The 21,606-nt window shown below is 46.1% G+C and overlaps 3 protein-coding genes and 1 pseudogene across 4 annotated transcripts in view; 3 read left to right on the top strand and 1 right to left on the bottom strand.

The window, feature by feature from the left end:
• Nucleotides 1-4,579: 4,579 nt before the first annotated feature.
• PIP4P1 (phosphatidylinositol-4,5-bisphosphate 4-phosphatase 1) lies at nucleotides 4,580-9,164 on the top strand. 2 transcript variants are annotated; one of them, XM_023517565.1, is made up of 7 exons: nucleotides 4,580-5,065; nucleotides 5,408-5,598; nucleotides 5,976-6,082; nucleotides 7,060-7,165; nucleotides 7,331-7,383; nucleotides 7,477-7,567; nucleotides 8,337-9,164. In XM_023517565.1, the coding sequence occupies exons 1-7, from the start codon at nucleotides 4,924-4,926 to the stop codon at nucleotides 8,478-8,480; spliced, it is 834 nt and encodes a 277-aa protein (XP_023373333.1). In that variant the 5' UTR covers nucleotides 4,580-4,923; the 3' UTR covers nucleotides 8,481-9,164. The 2 variants fall into 2 exon arrangements, with proteins under 2 accessions (XP_023373333.1, XP_012665301.1); XM_012809847.2 differs by having other exon boundaries at nucleotides 4,580-5,086.
• An 85-nt stretch (nucleotides 9,165-9,249) lies between these two features.
• On the bottom strand, nucleotides 9,250-11,386 carry APEX1 (apurinic/apyrimidinic endodeoxyribonuclease 1). The gene is made up of 4 exons (XM_003797304.3): nucleotides 11,273-11,386; nucleotides 10,905-11,092; nucleotides 10,147-10,339; nucleotides 9,250-10,036 (listed from the first exon to the last, which is right to left on the bottom strand). Exons 1-4 carry the CDS (start codon nucleotides 11,328-11,330, stop codon nucleotides 9,519-9,521), a joined length of 957 nt encoding a protein of 318 aa, XP_003797352.1. The 5' UTR covers nucleotides 11,331-11,386; the 3' UTR covers nucleotides 9,250-9,518.
• Nucleotides 11,387-11,951: 565 nt separating this feature from the next.
• The window catches only part of OSGEP (O-sialoglycoprotein endopeptidase), a 15,574-nt gene continuing 5,919 nt past the window's right edge, over nucleotides 11,952-21,606 (top strand). The window contains exons 1-3 of the mRNA XM_003797302.3: nucleotides 11,952-12,417; nucleotides 19,846-19,965; nucleotides 20,111-20,286. Coding sequence (XP_003797350.1) covers nucleotides 12,303-12,417; nucleotides 19,846-19,965; nucleotides 20,111-20,286 — 411 coding nt within the window. The 5' untranslated portion in view covers nucleotides 11,952-12,302. The remainder of the gene's footprint in view (nucleotides 12,418-19,845; nucleotides 19,966-20,110; nucleotides 20,287-21,606) is intronic.
• Nucleotides 14,834-15,760, top strand: LOC100963332 (annotated as a pseudogene).

Raw genomic sequence — 21,606 nt, 5'->3', positions numbered from 1 at the left:
AAAAAAAAAAAAAAAACCTAAAAAAGACTAGCACTGTGGCTCATGCCTGTAATCTCAGCACTCTGGTAGGCCGAGTTGGGTGGATTGCCCAGAGTTCACAGGTTTGAGACCATCACAGAGTCAGAGCAACACCCATCTCTAAAATTAGCCAGGTATTGTGGTGGGCGCTTATAGGCCCAGCTATTTGGGAGGCTGAGGCAAGAGAATTGCTTGAGCCCAAGAGTCTGAGGTTGCTGTGAGCTATGATACCCTAAAGGTGACAAGGTGAGACTGTCTCAAAAAAAAAAAAAAAAGGTTATAATTATATTTTAATACTTACTTTTAGGGAAAAGGTACCTTTAGGGTTCCTATAGCTGGGAACCAAACAATTATCATCCTCAGTGTGATTATCATCGATTACTGTCTTGCTTTCCAGTCTTCTTATCTTCTTATCACTTCTTGTATCATCAGAGGGACTCCTGTGTCCAGGAATATACTTAGTAATACATCAATCCCCCACCCTCAATATCAAAGAGACTGAAAAGCAGAAGTGGCACATTCTAGTTACTCAGTATTGCCCTGTAGGATGGGGAGACATCTCCAGATGGTGACTACCAATGTCAACAAATATAGAAGTAGGCTCAACCTCTCAGAAGGGTCTTTTTTTTTGAGACAGAGTCTTACTTTTTCACCCTCAGTAGAGGGCTGTGGCATCACAGCTCACAGCAACCCCCAATCCTGGGCTTAGGTGATTCTCCTGCCTCAGCCTCTCGAGTAGCTAGGACTACAGGTGCTGCCACAATGCCTGGCAACTTTTTTCTTTTTTTAGAGACAGAGTCTCACTTTGTCACCCTTGGTAAAGTGCCATGGTGTCACGCAGCTCACAGCAACCCCCAACTCCTGGGCTTAGGCGATTATCTTGCCTCAGCTTCCCAAGTAGCTGGGACCACAGGTTCCGGCCACAACACCCGGCTATTTTGTTGTTGTTGTTGCAGTTTGGCCAGGGCCAGGTTTGAACCCGCCACCCTCAGTATAGGGGGCTGGTGCCCTACTCACTGAGCCACAGGCGTCGCCCAAGAAATTCTCTTCTTTAAATATTCACCTTCACAAATATGAATCATCTTTGAACTTCCCTTTCCTCTGGCTACTGAAAGATTTTTTTCTTTATTATAAGGATCACTTTTGTCTCGTTACTTGGGAGGCTGAGGCAAGAGAATTCCTTAAGCCCAAGAGTTTGAGGTTGCTGTGATCTGTGATACCAAGCACTTTACTGAGGGGGACATAGTGAGACTCTGTCTCAAAAAAAAAAAAAAAAGGATCACTTTCATTTCTTTTTCTAAGAATAAGACCTCCCTCTACATATCACTCAGTGATCGTAAGAATAAAGCAGAGATAAAGGACTAGCCTAACACCCTCAATTCTAAAGACTTTGGCTCCTAGAGTAGGAGGCTTGTTATTCCCCAAAGGAAAGGAAAATGAACTGGGGCCCAGAAGGGCATGGAATACAAGGGAGCAAAGGCCCCATGGAATAAACATAAATTAATCCCTTAAGCCACACCCTACCCTGTCCCATCCAATCCCCTATATTACCCTTAATCTTGATTAACTCATTCTGCATATTACTAGAAACATTCTTCGCCCTGAGATAGTAGTTTGCTACCTTTATTGTGTTTCATACAGGTAGTAAACTACTATCTCAGGAGAGAGGAGAAAATAAATAGGGTATGTGGAATATGTGAAAAAAGAGAAATCAAATTGGGATAGTTTGGGGCATAGAAGCTAGACAGATGTTTCCCACCCTATATTTGCCCATGCACATAGTATACTAATTGCCACTTGGTTGGTTGAAAGCCTAAAGAAAAGAATGCTTCCAAATCTTTTTTTTTTCTTTTTGAGACAAGTCTCAGTTTGTCACACTCAGTTGAGTGCTGTGGTGTCATAGCTTACAGTGTCCTCAAACTCTTGGGCTCAAGAGATCCTCTTGCCTCAGCCTCCCAAGTAGCTGAGATTGCAGGCATCTGCCACAACACATGGCTATTTTTCAGAGACAGGGTCTCACTCTTGGTCTGGTTGGTCTCCAGCTCCTGGGTTCAGGTGATACACCTGCCTCAGCCTCCCAGAGTTCTAGGATAACAGTCGTGAGCCACTGTGGCTGGCCTTCCAAATTTTTTTAGTTACTTTCTTTATATCCTCCTGTTAAACTTGGTTGTATCCACTGATATTCTTTTTTTTTTTTTTTTTTAAGAGACAGAGTCTCACTTTATCACCCTTGGTAGTGTGTCATAATGTCACAGCAACCTCCTACTCTTGGGCTTAAGCGATTCTCTTGCCTCAGCCTCCTGAGTAGCTGGGACTACAGGCGCCCGCCACAATGTCCAGCCATTTTTTGTTGAAGTTTGCCTGGGGCCAGGTTCAAACCTGCCACCCTCCCTGTATGGGGCTGGTGCCCTACCCACTGAGCCACAGGCACTGCCCTGTTTTTTCTTTTTTTTAATTGAGACAGAGTCTCATTTTGTCGCCCCTAAAGGGTGCTATGGCATCATAACTCACAGCTATCTCAAACCCTTGGGCTCAAGTGATTCTCTTGGCTCAGCCTCTCGAGTACCTGGGACTACAGGTGCCCACCACAATGCCCAGCTATATTTTTTTTTAGCGGGCCCAGGCCAGGTTTGAACCTGCCAGCTCCGGTGCATGTGGCCAGTGCCCTAAGCACTGAGCTATGGGGGCCCAGCCTCCCCTGATATTCTTATGATGAATCCTTAATCCCCAATGTGATTATATTTGGAGATAAGGCCTTTAAAGATGCAGCTAAGATTAAATAAGGTCATAAAAATGGGGCCACAATCCAATAGGACTCGTGTTCTTATTAAGAAGAGGAAGACATGGGCTTGGCACCTATAGCACAGTGGTTCCAGTGCCAGCCACATACACTGAAGTTGGCAGGTTCCAACCCAGCCCCGGCCACCTAACCAACAATGACAACTGCAACAAAAAATAGCCAGGTGTTGTGGAGCGCGCCTGTAGTCCCAGCTGCTTGTGAGGCTGAGGCAGGAGAATTGCTTAAGCCCAAGAGTTTGAGGTTGCTGTGAGCTGTGACTCCACAACACTCTACTGAGGGCAGCTTGGTGAGACTCCATCTCCAGGAAAAGAGGAAGAGGAGGACGTGGGAAGGAAGTATGGAGAATCCTCAAAGAACTCAAATTAGACATCCCATTTGATCCTACAATCCCATTACCAGGCATCCACCCAGAAGAAAAAAAAAATTCTTTTTATCATAAGGACATCTGCACTGGACTGTTTATTACAGTTCAGTTTACAATCGCCCAAAACATGGAAACAACCTAAATGTCCACCAACCCAGGAGTGGATGAACAAACTGTGGTATATATGTATACCATGGAATACTACTCAGCCATTAAAAAGATGGAGACTTTCCGGTGGCGACTGTGGCTCAGTGAGTAGGACACCAGCCACATATACTGAGGGTGGCCTGTTCCAGCCCTGCCCAGGCCAAACTGCAACAAAAAAATGGCCGGGCATTGTGGCAGGTGCCTGTAGTCCCAGCTACTCAGGAGCTGAGGCAAGAGAATCGCCTAAGCCCAAGCTGGAGTTGCTGTGAGCTGTGACGTCACCATACTCTACAGTAGGACAACAAAGTGAGGCTCTGTCTCAAAAAAAAAAAAAAAAGATGGAGACTTTACATCTTTTGTATTAACCTGGGTGGAAATGGAACACATTCTTCTTAGTAAATCATCACAAGAATGGAGAAGAATCCAATGTACCCAATTCTAATACGAAGGCAGTAGATGATCTAGTACATGGTTTAGAGGAATGAGGGATTGGGGAGAGAGAAGGAGAGAAGGGAATGGGGAGTCACGGTGTATGGCACACCTCTTGGGGGTGGGACACAATTACAAGTGAGACTATGCCTAAAAATACAATCAGTGTAATTGTAGCCTCAATGAATACCAAATAATTTTTAAAAAATAGAAGCAGAAGAGGAACCAGGGAAGTATGCCCAGAGAAGGTGGGCATTGGCAAGCCAAGAAGAGAAACCAACTCTAGTGACAGCTTCATGAACATTCAGCCTTTAGAACTGTGAGAAAATAAATGTTTGTCATTTAAACCATTCTGTCTACGGTATTTTGACATGGGAGGAGTCTGTAGGGACAGCTTGCAGAACCAGCGAGAAACGCTGGGGTGATAATCTTCACTTTTTAATCCATTTTCTCCTTACATACCATTACCCCTCTTAAAAGATACTTCCTCCAGTGGCTAACACTGTCACTCCTCTACTCCCACTGCTCAGACAGCCACCTCACATTTATTGCCTCCCCTTTAAATACTGAAGCCACGCCCCCCTCCTTTGGCGCTAAGTTCCAGCCAATAAAGTTGCGCCCCAAGGATCACAGGACAAGGGAAAGGAAGTGAGTAGCCAACGAGAAACCATTTATAACGCAAAGCCGGAAACAAGTCTTTCAGTGGTGTCTGTGGACCCGTGAGGAGCAGAGCAACAGAGGACATACGGCTTCTCGGATCACCTGACCAGTGAGCAGAAGCAGCCTAGCCCCACCTCCTGGTCTGGAGGTAGCGCGATGGGCCACGCTTCCAATGGCTCGCAGAACCTCTAGTCACGTGCAGGTTTTGCAAGTCCAGCGGCATCTGGCAAGTCAAGTGGCAGTTGACGTTTGTGTGACGCTCCCCAATGGAAAAGGAGAGCTGCCTTCACAGAACCAGGAATTGGTTTCACGTCCGCGAATAGCATGGGGGAGGCGGAGATGCCGTATCACATGCCGCGGGACGGAACGGGGCGGGGCAGGCCACTGCCTGCGGAGTGAGCTGGGCGCGCGGCGCGCAGGCGCCCTGGACACCCGGTAGCGGCGGCGGCGGCGGCGGCGGTGGGAGCTGGATCGCTGACCCGAGAGGGCGGAGGTGGTAGCAGCCATGGCGGCGGATGGAGAGCGCTCCCCGCTCCTGTCTGAGCCCATTGACGGTGGCGCCGGCGGCAACGGTTTAGTGGGGCCAGGCGGGAGTGGAGCTGGGCCCGGGGGAGGCCTGACCCCTACCGCACCACCGTACGGAGCCGGTAAACATGCCCCGCCCCAGGGTAAGCCGGGGCGGGTCCGAGGTGCTCCTCAGGGTACTCTTGAGAAGGGGGAGGGGGCGGGACTGAGGGCGGAGGCGGGGCCCCAGCGCCAGGTGTCGGGCTGTAGCACCTGTAACAGGGTAAGGCTTCCTTCGCTCCGCTATCGCGACCGGAGCCTGGAAACAGAAGGTGGTTTTGAGGAAGCGGATGGAAGCAGCGATTAAGGGAAGCCCTCCAAGTTTCGTCGGAAGTGTTGAAGATCAGAGGGTTCTCTACCCCGGTGAAGCATTAGTGGGGGTTGACTCTAAGCGAACACAACCCTTCTTTTTAACTGCTCTATAGCATTTCCTCCGTTCCCCGAGGGGCATCCAGCCGTGTTGCCTGGGGAGGATCCACCCCCCTACTCACCTTTGACCAGCCCAGACAGTGGAAGTGCCCCTATGATCACCTGCCGAGTCTGCCAGTCTCTCATCAACGTGGAAGGCAAGATGCATCAGCATGTAGTCAAATGTGGTGTCTGCAATGAGGCCACTGTGAGTTATATGTATCTATGAAATGGGCCCTTTCTTTTGAGTCTTTCTGGTCTCTTAAGTCTAGACCCTAACCTTCAGGCACTGGCTATATACTCTTCATGAAACCCAGGTTTCAGTTCCTGGAGTCTCACACAGTCACTTCCCCAGAAGCCACGTTCAAAGCTCAGAAACCAAAGCTCGTGTTTACCATCCCTCACCTTCTTACCTATCCTGGATACTTAAGTCTAGTCCTCTCTTTCAAATCCTATAATACATGTCTGCCTTTCATTTATCTCTCCTGGACCATATTTCTGATCTCTCCTCAGAAGTGTTTTTGGAGGGGAATGGAAGGGATTGGAGTTAGAGGTTTGGTTGCTGATGTCTCTGTTATTCTCTAGCCAATCAAGAATGCACCCCCAGGGAAAAAATATGTTCGCTGCCCCTGTAACTGTCTCCTTATCTGCAAAGTGACTTCCCAGCGGATTGCCTGCCCACGGCCCTACTGGTAAGAGGCATAAGGTGGGGAAGGGTATAAGAGGGGAAGTTTGGAAAGCCAAAAAAGGATGAGTGTTTATAGAGAATATAAAGATAATACAGCTCAGTATTTATCTAGGAGAAAAAGCTATGGAGCATTGTGTCTCTAGAATGTTTGCCATCTTAACTCATTTTTCAGTTAATAGATTGGGATGAAATAGTGACTTTTAGGAGAATGGGGAGCCCTGTGAACTGGGCGAATTATCCTGAGGTCAGGGTAGAGACCTAAATTTTTTTTTTTTTTTTGAGACAGAGTCTCAAGTTGTTGCCCTGGGTAGAGTGCCATGGCATTGTAGCTCACAGCAAATTCCAGTTTGGGGGCTCAAGTGATCCTCTTGCTGCAGTTTTCTACTTTTAGTAAAGACGGGGTCTCATTTTTGCTCAGGCTGGTCTTAAACTTATGATCTCAAGCTATCTACCTGACTTGGCCTCCCAGAGTGCTAGGATTACAGGCATGAGCCACCACTCCTGGCCTAGGGACCTAAATTTTAATCAGTACTCTTCCTCAGAGTTTCTCTGGGGTAGGATTGGGAGATGGATATCTAAAGTGTATGGGATATGGCTCAGCGCCCATAGCTCAGCAGTTAGGGTATCAGCCACATACACCGAGGTTGGTGGGTTTGAACCTGGCCTGGACCTGCCAAACAACAATGACAACTTCAGCCACAACAACAACAAAAAATAGCCAGGTGTTGTGGCGGGTGCCTGTAGTCCTAGCTACTTGGGAGGCTGAGGCAAGAAAATGGCTTAAGCTCAAGAATTTGAGGTTGTTGTGAGCTGTGACACCACTTCACTCTACCAAGGGTGACACAGTAAGACTCTGTCTCAAAATAAATAAAATTAAAAGTACAGGCTAGAAGAACTGAGAGGGGGATTAAAGGAAAGACAGTATGGGAATCCTTAGGAGTAAAAGCTTTTCAAAAAGAGTCTTTTTTTTTTTCTGTACAGCAAAAGAATCATCAACCTGGGGCCTGTGCATCCAGGACCTCTGAGTCCAGAACCTCAACCTGTGGGTGTCAGGGTCATCTGTGGACATTGCAAGAATACTTTTCTGGTGAGGAAAGGTATTGGGTAGCAATGGAGAGGGGTGGATCCAGGGATAATTAATTATATTTCTTTTAGCAGTGATAATGACTCTGTCCTATGGGAACACATTCCCTGCCCCTATCTTCTGACTGAGGAGGACCCTACTTGTTATTTTCTTTTTCTTTTCTCATAGTGGACAGAGTTCACAGACCGCACCTTGGCACGTTGCCCTCACTGCAGAAAAGTGTAAGTGATTAGGAATTCCACTGGTAATTGGGCGATGTATGGAATAAAAAACACAGGGACATCACATCATCCATTTCTGTTTCCTCCCCACAGGTCATCTATTGGGCGCAGATACCCACGAAAAAGATGTGTCTGCTGCTTCTTGCTTGGTTTGCTCTTAGCAGTCACTGCCACTGGCCTTGCTGTGAGTACCATTGTCCTAGCTGCTTTCTTTTCTTTTCTTTTTTTTTTTGAGACAAGAGTCTCACTATGTTGCCCTCAGTAGAGTGCTTTGGCATCACAGCTCACAGCAACCTCAAACTCTTGGGCTTAAGCGATTCTCTTGCCTCAGCCTCCCAAGTAGCTAGGACTATAGGTGCCCGCCACAATGCCCAGCTATTTTTTGTTGTAGTTGTCATTGTGTAGCAGGCCCGGGCTGGGTTCAAACCCACCAGCCTCAGTGGGTGGCGGCCGTAACCACTACTAGGGGTACTGAGCCAGTCCTAGCTGCTTCCATTCTTCAGCCTCATTTCCACAGGCTGATTTGGGAAATGGTTGCCCTAAAAAAAGGTAAAAGAAACTGGGTGCAGGGTGTTTTTAATAGCATTTATGTTAGGAAGGGTGTTTGTTTTAAGGTATGGATAAGCTGGAGTTAAATGGAGGTGGGGAAAAAGCCATCTTTTCTCTGTAGGATAAGGACAAGACAATGAAGAAGTGGCTTAATTTAAGAGTTGCTATTAGGAAGCCTAGCTCAGTTGTCAGATATTAAGAAAAACTGACAGATGTTTTTGTGCTATAGTATAAATACGTTCCTGCCTAGGGGCATGGAGCTAAAGAACCTGACCTTTAAGAAAGTACTCCAAGCTGACTACATGTAGATAAGGGATTGAAGGTTGAGTTCTTTTTTACTGTTCCTAGGGCTTCTAGGAAGTAATGGGAGATGAACAATAACCTTTTCCTTTCTTCCCCATCAGTTTGGCACATGGAAGCATGCACGGCGATATGGAGGCATCTATGCAGCCTGGGCATTTGTCATCCTATTGGCTGTGCTCTGTTTGGGCCGGGCTCTCTATTGGGCCTGTATGAAGGTCAGCCACCCTGTCCAGAACTTCTCCTGAGCCTGATGACCCACGGACTGTGTCTGGCCCCTCCCTGGTGGGGACAGCAACACTACTAAGGGAGCTGGGGTAAAAGGCTCCCTGAGCTTCAATAAGGAAGCCAAGCAGCTGCCTTCCTTTTCCCTGGGGAGAGGTAGGAAGGATCCAGGCCCTCAGTTAGGTTTGGAGGGGTAGATAAGACCACTGCTGACCATCTGCTTTCCTCCAAGGGTTGCTGCTTAGGGTGAAGTAGGCAAATGTTGCCCCTATACTTGGATTCTAAAGACGGTTCTAGCCATGTCCTTCCTATATGCTCCCTGAGAGCCATTCCTGTCCCTTACACATTCCAGGGCAGGGCAGCCCTGGGGGTTCCCCTCCCTCTTGTGCACCATTAGGACTTTGCTGCTGCTATTGCACTTCACCAGGGGCTGGCTCTGGCCTCAGTACCCTCAAGTCTCCTCTCCCCACATTCTGAGTCCTGGGGGGGTGGGGTCAGCCGCTGCTCTGTACAGAACCACAGGAACTGATATGTATATAACTATTTAATGTGGGGTATGTCCCCCTAGTCCTGTATTTCCCTTAATTCCTCCTTCCAACTTTGCTTACCCCCCAGTTGCAGTATTAAACTGGGCTGGGTGGGGTTGCTGTTTTGGGGGAGGTTAGGGACTGATCCTGTGCTTGTAAATAAATAAGGTCTTGACTCTACCCATTTCCAGTTGTTAACTTGTATGTATGAAAAGATGAGGAAGGGAACTTATTGCCCCATAAAGGGGTAAAACACAGAAACAGCAAGGCTGAAACTATGGCTTTTTATTTTCCATGTGGATAGCTCAACAGAAGTAGGAATAATCAGTAGCCTTTGTTCAATGTTATTTAAAAAAAAAAAGAAAAAAACCCACAAAACAGAAACCAAATTTTGAGCTTAAAAGAAACCTAATTCTGTCATAGGATCCTGGTTGGAAGATACATTATTCTTATGGATGAAAAACACAGTGCTAGAGAGTGAAGAAGGAATGGTAGTTTTAGAGACCTATTTCCCAAAGTGATCTAGAGGAGGTGTCACAGTGCTAGATATAGGGTGATGGGACAGTGATCACTCCCCAGGGCCTTGGAACGGATTTTGCTGTCACACAATGCTGGTAACAGAGAGTGGGACAACAAAAAGTAGTCAAGACGCCAACCAACATTCTTAGCTCGAGCATTCATCATGTAAGTCCAAAAGGTGTAGGCATAGGCTGTGTTGGGGTAGAGATGCCGAAAGCTGTCAGCCAGTGGCACAGCTTGCAGCAATTCCCCAAAGCCTTGACGCTCTTGGGGGGTGAAGCCAGCATTCTTTTTGTTTCCCTTGGGATTGCGAAGGTCAATTTCTTCATGAGCCACATTGAGATCTCCACACAGCACAAGGGGCTTTTGGGAAGTCAAGCCCTTCAAGAACTTGCGGAAGGCTTCATCCCAGCGCTGCCTGTACTCCAGTCGCACCAGCCCACGGCCTGCATTAGGTACATAGGCTGTTACCAGCACAAACTTGTCAAACTCAGCCACAATCACTCGTCCTTCCTGATCATGTTCTTCCTCACCTGTAGAAATGACAAAACAATCAACATTAAAAAATGTAAAAGATAGGAAAACAATCAAGAATTGAGGCAGGGATAAAGTTTTAGCAATAGGTTTGGAAGAATGGTCTCACCAATGCCATAAGAAACTTTGAGTGGGCACTGGCGGGAAAGTAAGCCCACACCACTGTACCCCTCCTTGTCTGAAGGAGCTGACCAGTACTGATGGGATAGTCCAGGCAGGTCTTGAAGTTCAGTGGGTAGTTTGTTCTCGGAACATTTGGTCTCTTGGAGGCACAGGATATCTGGGGCTTCTTCCTTTACCCACTATGAACGAAAACAAAGGGGGGAATAAGTATTATCAATCCAGCAGAACATTTATTGAACATCGTATGTGCTAAGTACTAGAAATATACGTACACCATCCCTGTGCATAAGGAGTTCAGCAGTCAAGCAGCACAGTATTTAGACAATTTTAAACTACATAACTGACAACTAATAGGGAGAGGTTAAGAAAAAAGCCTTACATGATATAGTAAGGAAATTGTGTTTTTTCTATAGCCAGTGGATAGCCAGTTAAGATTTTTTAGTAGTTACTACAATGGAAGACATGCTGGAGACAAAACCGAGGAAGTCCAGTAAAGAAGCTTTTGCAAAATTCTGGAGAGAAAAGGACATTAAGACAACAGCAATAAAATGAGAGGAATAGAAATTTAGGGAATCCAACTGGCATGAATTGGGGAAGCCCCACTTGCACCTCCTATTGGACAAAACTACAGGAGAGAAGTAAAAGTTAACACCCTGAAGACTAAAATGAGGAAACATGATTACACCCCAAGATCATTCCATACTAACAAAAGAACGTCTCTTCCCCTCATTGAATTCCACTCACATCTAATCCTTTCTTCTTAATCCAGGCCCGAAGCCCATCCACATTCCAAGAACAAATCTTGAGTGTGGCAGATTTGCCACTGGGTGAGGTTTTCTTATCTGGGGGGTCCTCATATAGAACAGGGCCCTCTCCTGCTGCTTCTTTTTCATTTTTCTTTGCTCCCGTCTTACTCTTCTTGGGCTCTGGCTCTATAAAATAATATACAGTGATGGTTTTCAAGTTCAATCAGTTTACTACAGACATCAGAAGAGCCTGCAGTTACCGCAACTTCTCCATAAATTCCTGCAAAAGTTTGTTGTACTTGCCACTCATCGAATTAGAAACACCCAACCCAGCTTGTAGAGAAGGGATTCATTTCAATCTCTTACCCGTCTTGGGGTCTTCCCCATCTTCTGCCACCGCTCCCTTTTTCCCACGTTTCGGCATCCCTGCCCTTGAACACTTATACCACGTTGCCCACCGAAGCAGTATTTTATCACGTCGCCTACAGACACAAAGAAATGAAACCAGCTACGGCTGGGAAGAAGATTACTTCTTAGAGCGTTCCCGACACAGGTCCCGCCTTTCAAAGCATGTTATCTCTGAATCTTTCCCCCGCCTCTGTGCACCATAGGCCCCCGAAACCCTATCCATTTAACTAGATCATTTTATAATGCCTTTCACCCTACTCGCCAGATCTGCCGTCCGGCCAAAGGAGGACCTTAAGTAGGAGTCTCGACTCAGGCTTGCCGGTCAGCCAGCCAGCGAAGCCCCTGCAGAATAGCAAAATTGTACTTGCCCTATTCGGATCCCAGCCCCGCTCCTCCTTCTGCGAGCACAAAGAATGGAGCACACTGTGCCCCCACGTGGGTGACTAGCGTGGTCACGTGAGTCTGGGTATATATATCACGTGGCCAAAGACTGTAGGTGATTGGCCTATATGGTACCACGTGACAGAAGTCGGCCTTCCCTTCCGTACCTCTCCCGCGTACTTAAGGCCCCAACCCTCCATTCTCGGGCTGTTCATCGTTGTGCCGGATGCTTTGCTTGTTCTGGGACCGGTTCAAAGATCCTAACGCTGTGGAAGAGGGGAAGAGCAATCACTGGAGAAGGTTACGCTGGGCCACGGAGAGGTGGGGAAATAGGTAGGAATGGAAAACGCAAAGGCCAGCTGCGCGTCCCTGGCAGTTACGAAGACAGGTCCTTGAAAGGGGTCTTGACTGGTCGCGGTGACAGCGCTGGCGCTTCCACCGCGGGAGTTCTGGAGTGTCTCCCGGTGTGCTGTGTGCTCTCTGGCACCTGCAGACTCCTTCTCTTCCTCTGCGCTCGGGAATCCGCAGCCCAGCACGGACTAGTGAAGTCCTCCGCAGCTCCGTAAGTTACTAGGAGCCCTGTGGGCATTTTTTCCTGGGCTCCGCCATGCCGGCGGTGCTCGGTTTTGAAGGCAGCGCCAACAAGATTGGTGTGGGAGTGGTGCGAGATGGCAAGGTGCTGGCGAACCCGCGGCGAACTTACGTCACACCTCCAGGCACAGGTGAGTGAATAGGAGACTTTCGGCGTACTTTCCTGCACGGTGTTGCCTTCCGTCAGCGTAAACATTAGTCAAGTGGGGTCTGGGGCGCATTGGCCCCTCTTACAGCTTGGCATTTTTGTCTCATTGAAGCTATGTGACAGTCCTAACATTACAAGGCTGATGGCTAGTCTTTTGGGTTTGTTCAGCTTTTGTCGAGCTCATTTTATGTGCTGAGCATTCAAAAATAGATGTTATACGCCGGGCGCGGTGGCTCACGCCTGTAATCCTAACACTCTGGGAGGCCAAGGTGGGTCGGCTACCTGAGCTCAGAAGTTCGAGAACATCCTGAGCAAGAGTAAGACAGCCCCTCCCGTCTGGTAAAAAAAAAAAAAAAAAGAGTTACTACAGTGAATTTACATATTCACTGCTGTAAATGTTTTTGCTAATGTCCCAGAAAGGAATTTCATGACCCACATTTCACTGATCAATGATGGCAAGTTTATTGAATGAACGTAAACAGGCTTAGGAAAGGCTTGTGTAGAAGCAAAAGCATGATCTCAGAAAAGAGCGGGCAGGCTCGAAAGGACTGTCTGTGCCCAACTCAGAGCAGTTGCTGTTTTTATTTTTGAAGTCAAAGAAGGCTAGGCAGTGTTCCTCTTACTCATCTAATGGGGGAAGGTCAATTTGTATCTGTGCAAGCTGGGAAATGAATGGCTTTTTCCCCTCAGTTATATTTGTTCAAGGGCTGTTTATGTTTAAGCCAGTTGACTTTTCCCTTCCCTCCTCCTTTGCTCATACCTAGGTGTCTACCTACTTTAAAAGTCCAATCCTGGCTCGTCTCCTATAGCTCAGTGGCTAGGGCGCTGGCCACCTACACCAGGGCTGGTGGGTTTGAATCTGATCCTGGCCTGCCAAACAACAACAACAAAATAGACGGGCGTTGTGGCGGGTGCCTGTAGTCCAAGCTACTTGGGAGGCTGAAGCAAGAGACTCTCTTAAGCCCAAGAGTTTGAGGTTGCTGTGAGCTGTGATGCCACCGCACTCTCTCTCAAAGAAAAAAAAAAAGTCCAGTCCTGTAGTTTCAGCTACCTGGGAGGTTGAAATGAGAGGACAGCTTGAGCCCATAGGTTTGCGGATGCAGTGAGCTATGATGACACCACTGTACTTTTTAGCTCAGGCAATAGAGCGAGTCTCTGTCTCAAAAAAAGAGCAGAGATTTGAGAGTGGAAAGACTGTCAGGTTAGTTGTCAGACTAGCTGGCTTTGGGAGATTTCTGTATAATATTTTATGTTCTGGGCATCTTTTCCTTATCTTTTAATTTGTTATATTTTTGAGATGGTGGCACAATCTTTTTCTTTTTTTTTTTTTTTTTTTTGAGACAGAGTCTTAATATTATCACCCTCAGTAGAGGGCCGTGGCATCACAGCTCACAGCGACCTCAAACTCTTTTTGGGCTTAAGCAATTCTCTTGCCTCAGCCTCCCAAGTAGCTGGGACTACAGATGCCCATGACAACCCCCTGGCTATTTTTTGTGTGTGTTGCTGGAGTTGTCATTGATGTTTAGTTAGCCTGGACCGGGTTCAAACCCACCACCACTGGTGCATGTGGTGGCACCATAAACCACTGTGCCACAAGCGCCATCCCGACAGTGGCACAATCTTAACTCACTTTAGTCTTGAATTCCTGGGCTCTAGTGATCCTCCTACCTGAGGCTCCCAAGTAGCTAGGACTATAGGCTTGTACCATCATAATTGCCTAATTTAAAAAAAAAGGTTTTTTTTTTTTTTTGAGACAGTCTCACACTTTGCCCAGGCTAGAGTGCCATGGCATCAGCTTAGCTCACAGCAACCTCAAACTCCTGAGTTCAAATGATCTTTCCGCTTTTGCCTCCCAAGTAACTGGAACTACAGGTGCCTACCATAATTTTTTTTCTAATTTTTTAGTAGAGACAGGGTCTCACCCTTCCTCAGGCTAGTCTCAAACTCTTGAGCTTAAGGGATCTAACTGCCTTAGCCTCCCAGAGTGCCAGGATTAAAGGCGTGAGCCATGGCGCCCAGCCTGATTTTTTAAATTTTTTATAGAGATGGATGGAGTCTCACTGTGTTGCCCATGCTGGTCTCAAACTCTTGGCTTCAAGCGATCCTCCTGCCCAGGTCTCCTGAAATGCTGGGATTAGAGGTGCAAGTCACCATACGTAGACTGTTCCTTATTCTTAAAATGGGAATTATAATATCTGTATCATTGGGTTTTTTTAATTTTATTTCTTTTTTTCTTTTAAAAATGCTTTCTTGGGGATCTGCATGGTAAGATGGCTGCTGCGGGCCCAGGCGGCCGGGCGGACACATCAGTGGCCCCAGATTGCAACCCCCCACACAAGGACATACCCAGTCAGGCTGAGCCTGTGGGGTGCTGAGGATTAAGGTCTGAAACATTCTGAATTCTAAAGCACATCTGTCTGCCCAAGGGTTTGGGATCTGTATGCCACAGTTCCTTTGTTCATGCTACTGCTGAATGAACATTTAGAAAGAAATCAGAATGAGTTATGCAGAAAAACCCGATGAAATCACAAAAGATGAGTGGATGGAGAAGCTTAAACTTACATGTCTAGCACGCAGATATGAATTGTCTCTTCATGAACTACCTGGTCACAGAAGGTTTTAAGGAAGCTGCAGAGAAGTTTCTTACGGAATCTGGGATTGAACCCAGCATGTATCTAGAAACACTTGACGAGAGAATCAAGATCCAGGAGATGATACCGAGAGGTCAGATCCAAGAGACCATTGTGCTGATCAGCAGCCTCCACCCAGAGATCTTGGACACAAACCGGTACCTTTACTTCCATTTGCAGCAACAGCATTTGAATGAGCTGATCTGCCAGCGTGAGACAGAGGCAGCCCCCCGAGTTTTCACAGACACAGCTGGCAGAGCATGACGAAGAGAACAGGGAGTGCCTGACAGAGATAGAACACACTCTGGCCCTGCTGGCCTTTGACAGCCCTGAGGAGTTGCCCTTCAGAGACCTCCTCCACACGATGCAGAGGCAGAAGATGTGGAGTGAAGTTAATAAAACTGTCCTAGATTATGAAAATCGAGAGTCAACACCCAAGCTGGCAAAATTACTAAAACTACTTTGGGCTCAGAATGAGGTGGACCAGAAGAAAGTAAAATATTCCAAAATGACAGACCTCAGCAAGAGTGTGATCGAGGAGCCCTAGTAGAGCCTGTGTGGTGGCCCCACACAGGACTCTGGCTCCATCTGCAACCACATTTGTACCACAGTAGAGTATTCTTGTACTTTTTTTTTGACCTAGCATTTTTTTTTTAAAGGGGAAAAATGCCTTTTTAAGTTCTAAAAAGCTCACAGTGAAACACACTGTCTTTCAGGAAGTGTAGTGCAGACTCTGTACTGTGGTACGTTTGCAAGCATCTGACAAGCAGCCATTGGCCTTTCCAGTGCTTTTGTGACCTTTGGCAGCTATAGGGTTTGGTTTGCCATGGAGCATGATGGAACATTATGCTGTTGGTTCATTGCTTACACCCCAGCCTCCCGTTCAGAGTGCGTGAAGGAGCAGGTCATGGCCTTGCTTTCTTGGGATGTAGGCAGACAGTATGTCATCCCCTTCTGAGCCTTGTCAGGCTGCTTCTACAAGTTTTTCTCTATCCTTGGTTTTTTGTTTTTCATAGGAAAGAACATATAAATTTGTAAAAATTTTTTTTTTTTTTGACACAGTCTCAAACTGTGGCCTTTGGTAGAGTACTGTGGCGTCACAGCTCCCAGCAACTTCAAACTCTTGGGCTTAAGTGATTCTGTTGCCTCAGCCTCCCAAGTAGCTGGGACTACAGGCGCCCACCACAATGCCCAGACGCGTGATTTGTTTTTCCTTTTTGATCTGGGTTGTTTGACTTTTGGGGAAATGTGTGAGGGTTGGGGCTATGGGATTTTTAATTTTTTTAAGTATACATTTGGTGCTGTGTATGATGAGAGACTCCGTCACAGTGGATCAGTGACCTTTCTCTGCTAGGCAGTTTTGTTGAAAATAAAGGTTTCCCTTTGATTTCAAGAATGACCAAAATGACTTCTAAAAAGTTTTTATCACCTCAAACAACCTTTTGGTTTTGAGCTGTACTTTCTCTATGATGATGGCAGTGGCATCCTTTCTTCGATCTGCAGCTAGAAAGATGCCTTTGCTCTGTCCAGGTGCTGGGGGCAGCCCTCCACTGGCGGGGTCTCTTGGGGGCATGAGGCTGTTGGCAGAGGATAGAGCACAGAGCCTCGTGAGCAGAGTGGTTTCTCTTTTGTTGTCTGCCCCGTATGCAAATGTCCTACTTCTGTTTGCTCACAGCCTTGTTCCTTGTCCTGGTGGTAGGAGGGACTGGCTCAGTGTGGCGAGGGGTTTATGCAGGTCAGTATAGTCAGTGGTGAGTGTGTGGTGCATAGCTTGGTGCAGATGTGTTTGCATCTGTTGCAGTGGGCTGGCAGGTGCAACAGCGCTGAGAGCAGGTTTTGTGTGAGGCACAGAACTGCTGACCCCTGAGTGAGGCCTGTGGGGAGGTAGCAGGCTCACTGCATCTCCTACTGCTGGCAGCTGAGGTGGGGAGCTGTTTTTTTTTTTTTTTTTTTTGAGACAGAGCCTCAAGCTATCCCCTTGGGCAGAGTGCCGTGGCATTACAGCTCACAGCAACCTCCAACTCCTGGGCTCAAGTGAGTCTCCTGCCTCCGCCTCCCAAGTAGCTGGGACCACAGGCACCCGCCACAACGCCCGGCTGTTTTTTGGTTGCAGCCATCATTGTTGTTTGGCGGGTCCGGGCTGGGGATTCGAACCCTCCACCTTAGGTGTACGTGGCTGGTGCCTTAGCCGGTTGAGCTATAGGTGCCGAGCCAGGGAGCTGTTGTATTTACTGAGTAGCAAGGGACAGGCCAGGCCAGACTGGGGTGAGGCCATCCCCCTCTCACTCTTGGGCCCCTTGAATGTTAATCACCCAGGTCTGCCACTCTGTCCTTCTAGCTAGAGGAGTGTCCTCCTTCTTACTGAGGCCTGATGTGGTTCAGTGGGAGGAACTTGTGGAAGGATTTCCTTTCCCCTAGATGCCCTCTGTGAGTTAGTGAGAGACACAGAGGTAAACTGCTGTAGTCCTTGTGAAATCACTCTGGCCTCTAGGCTGCCCCTTCCGGCTGCCCCTTTGGTTTTGTGAGGATCGAGTGCTGGGAGATGGCCTGTCCCTGAGCCCTTAGAATGGTATGTCTGAATTCTGCTGTATCTGCACACATCTTCAGGATTATTTTGTCTGAGGTTTGAAGAGAAAAATAGAAGGAAAGGGAGTTTTAATTTTTAGGTAATTAATAGGTTAAACGTAGCTGATGTTAGAAGAAAAGTATCAGGAGATAGAGATAAAACCACATTTTTTGAACAGTACCAGGTAATTCAGCATATTCCTAATTTTATTACTAGTGTATATAAAATCATTTACATGCACAATTAATATATAATTAATTTGACATATTCTCAATATTAGAAAGTATGAGATGTGTAGTGACGGGAAGCCCTGTCTTTAGGGGCCGTCGGTGCACTAAGTGTTGTTAGGTGATTGTGAGACAGTGTTGGTGTTTCATTTGCTGGTTCAGGCAGTGAGTAGCTTGATAAGCCAATGCTGAAACCCAGTGCAGGGTAGACGCTGTGAGACTGGAGACTTCAGGTGCTCTTATTTACTTTGCCTGTGTTTGAGATCTCTTGGTAAGTGGAGGTCTTCTGAGGGAGCACTTTGCATACTTTTCCTGTTTGCCACCTGTTTTGTTTTTGCCACCAGTCTTGTTTTTGCAGCAATCAAACGAAATAGCCACTTCGGGATAATGAATGCTCAGTATAATTTGGTTTCTCTACTTCGTCTCATTTTGCATGTCATTGTTGTGTTTATAAGATGTGGTTATGTTTTACAGAGTAGCTTATTTCCTTTTACACTTTCTGGTGGAAAGTGCCTTGAAATAATAGTCTGAGACTATTCTGATTATAAATAAATAAATAATGCTTTTGTATCATTGAATTTTGAGGATTAAATTAAAGTACAACATTTAATTGTACTTTGTACAATTAAAAGTAATAATTTGTAATATTATTTAAAAGTTATTATATCTTGTTAATTCTCTCCATAAAACACTTGCATATGTAGGAGGGGGCAACTAACTTGAGCATGTACCTGAAAAGCTTCCCTGAAATATGCACTGTGATCCCACTCCTCTTCACTTCGCGGGCGGGGAAAGGCACCAGAGATAAGCTGGGGAGCTGTTGGCTCAGTGCCCATAGCAGGGTGGTTATGGCGCCAGCCACATACACCGAGGCTGGCAGGTTCAAACCCAGCTGGGCTTGCTAAACAACAATGACAACTGCAAAAAAAAATAATAATACATAGCTGGGCATTGTGGCAGGCTGAGGCAAGAGAATCACTTAAGCTCAAGAGTTTGAGGTTGCTGTGAGCTATGATGCCACGGCATTCTATCAAGGGCAACATAGTGAGACTCTATCTCAAAAAAAAAAAGGGTGGTGCCTATGGCAGGGCCAGCAGGTGGGGTGCTGGCCCCATATACCGAGGGTGGCAGGTTCAAACCCGGCCCTAACCAAACTGCAACAAAAAAGTAGCCAGGCGTTGAGGTGGGTGCCTGTAGTCCCAGCTACTTGGGAGGCTGAGGCAAGAGAATCAGCTAAGCCCAGGAGTTGGAGGTTGCTGTGAGCTGTGACACCTTGGCACTCTACCGAGGGCAATAAAGTGAGACTCTTGTCTCTAAAAAAAAAACGAATACTTATTACGGTGGGTTTTTTGTTGTTGTTGTTTGTTTTGAGACAGAGTCTCACTTTGTTGCCCTTGCATCACAGCTCACAGCAACCTCAAAATATTGGGCTCAAGCAATTCTCTTGCCTCAGCCTCCCAAGTAGCTGGGATTACGGGTGCCTGCCACAACGCCCATTATTTTTTGGTTGCAGTTGTCGTTGTTTTAGCAGTCCCGGGCTGGGCTCCAACCTGCTAGCCTTGGTGTATGTGGCTGGCACCCTACTCACTGAGCTACAGGTGCCGAGCCTATTTTTTTTTCTTTTCTTAAGACAGAATCTTACTCTATTGCCCTGGGTAGAGTGCCTCAAACTCTTGGGCTCAAGCAATCCTCTTGCCTCGGCCGCACAAATAGCTTGGACTATAGGCATGTGCCACCAAGCCTGCCTAGTTTTTCTATTTTTAGTAAAGATGGGGTCTCGCTCTTGCTCAGACTAATCTCAAACTCCTGAGCTCAACCAATCCACCTGCCTCAGCCTCCCAGAGTGTTAGGATTACAGGAGTGAGCCACTGTGCCTGGTTGATACTTTCTACATTATTAAAACTGCTGTTGCTTTTTTTTTTTTTAGTTTTCTACCCACCTTCAACACAGAAAAACCCTATGATCTCTGACCTGTACCCATTTCCTAGGATTCCTTCCAGGTGATACTGCCAGGCATCACCGAGCTGTTGTCCTAGACCTGCTGCAGGAAGCACTAACAGAGGCTGGATTAACTTCCCAGGATATTGATTGCATTGCCTATACCAAAGGTATGGCTGGGAGACTGGTCAACAATAAAGGGAAGTACCTGGAGCCTGGCTATGTCAAAACAGCTTATATTCCCCTACTTTCCCCACCTGTTTGTTTTTTTTTTTCTGATCTCTAGAATTTATACTCCCATTTCTATCCCCCTAGGACCTGGCATGGGTGCCCCACTGGCTTCTGTGGCTGTTGTGGCCCGTACTGTGGCCCAACTATGGAATAAACCATTGCTAGGTGTAAACCACTGCATAGGCCACATTGAGATGGGTCGTCTCATCACCGGAGCCATCAGCCCCACTGTGTTGTATGTCAGTGGAGGGAATACTCAGGTATTTAGGATATTCCACACATTCCATCTTAATTAATTTCTGAGGCACTGAACCAGCAACTTGCTTGTTGTACTTGAGAGTTTCAGGAACTGCAAGAACAAATTATCTGAACCTAAAATATTATATATAAGAAAACCCATAGAGAAAAAAAAAACAATGTTTGTAACATTGCAAATTTTGGCAAGATGATTAGGATATTAGGTGAATTTTATATGTGTGGTTATAAAGATTAAGGATTTCCAATGTAGAAAAGGAAAGAATGGTAAGGATTGAAAAATTATAAGAGATCTTTCATTATTTTGAAGCTTATTTTTTCTGTAAGTCTCAGCAATTAAAACTAGAGGGCACTACCTAATATATTGTTTTAGGGTAACTACATGTTTTATTTTTAAATTACTGAGGATAAGTATCTAGAGTTTATTCTAAAAGTATAGAAATATGAATAAACTGAAAGAATATTTTATAAATGGTAGAAGATGTGGGTGAAGCTAAAGTGTGGTTAGCTTACATGACCTTTTAAGGTTGGGATTCTGTTCTTTTTCCATGGAACACCTGATAGGATTACTATTACTACTACTACTGTTATTATTATTATTTTAATTTATGACCAGTTATTTTAGTCAGACCTGAAGTGTCATTGACAAAATATCTAAAAAACAAACTTTTTTTTTTTTTTGAGACAGTCTCAAGCTATTGCCCTGGGTAGAGTGCTGGGCATCATTGCTCATAGCAACCTCCAATTCTTGGGCTCAAGCAATCCTCTTGCTTCAGTTTTTCATTTTTAGTAGAGATAGGGTCTTCCTTTTGCTCAAGCTGGTTTTGAACTCGTGAGCTCAAGCAATCCACCTGCCTGGGCCTTTCAGAGTGGTAGGATTATAGGCATGAGCCACTGCGCCCAGCCTTAAAAATAAACATGTAAGAGTATTATTATACTGGTTAATAAAATAATCATATTCTGATAAACTATAGACTATATTAAAGTAAAATAAAAAGTGTAACTAGTAATCATTTCTAGCTGTTAAGTCTACATATTTAATACCTGTTGTCAGAAGGCCTAATAGGGTTATTATTAGAAATAGTTCATTATTGTCCCCAGCTCATGAAAGAGCTGTGTTTTAAATTTTCAATTTTTTTTTTAAACTGGGCTAAGTGTGGTTTTTGTTTTTTTGTTTTTTTTGTAGTTTCTGGCTAGGCTGGGTTTGAACATGCCACCTCTGGCATATGGGGCTGGCACCTTACTCCTTTGAGACACAGGCGCTGCCCCTAAGTGGCTTTTTTTAATTAGAGAAAGCCAGCATTACAGAGAACTTAAGAGTTGGC

The sequence above is a fragment of the Otolemur garnettii genome, unplaced genomic scaffold (genome assembly GCF_000181295.1).
Source record: "Otolemur garnettii isolate 467f Iridium unplaced genomic scaffold, OtoGar3 scaffold00114, whole genome shotgun sequence".
Taxonomy (NCBI): Eukaryota; Metazoa; Chordata; class Mammalia; order Primates; family Galagidae; genus Otolemur; species Otolemur garnettii.
This window is presented reverse-complemented; position numbering and strand designations above follow the sequence as displayed.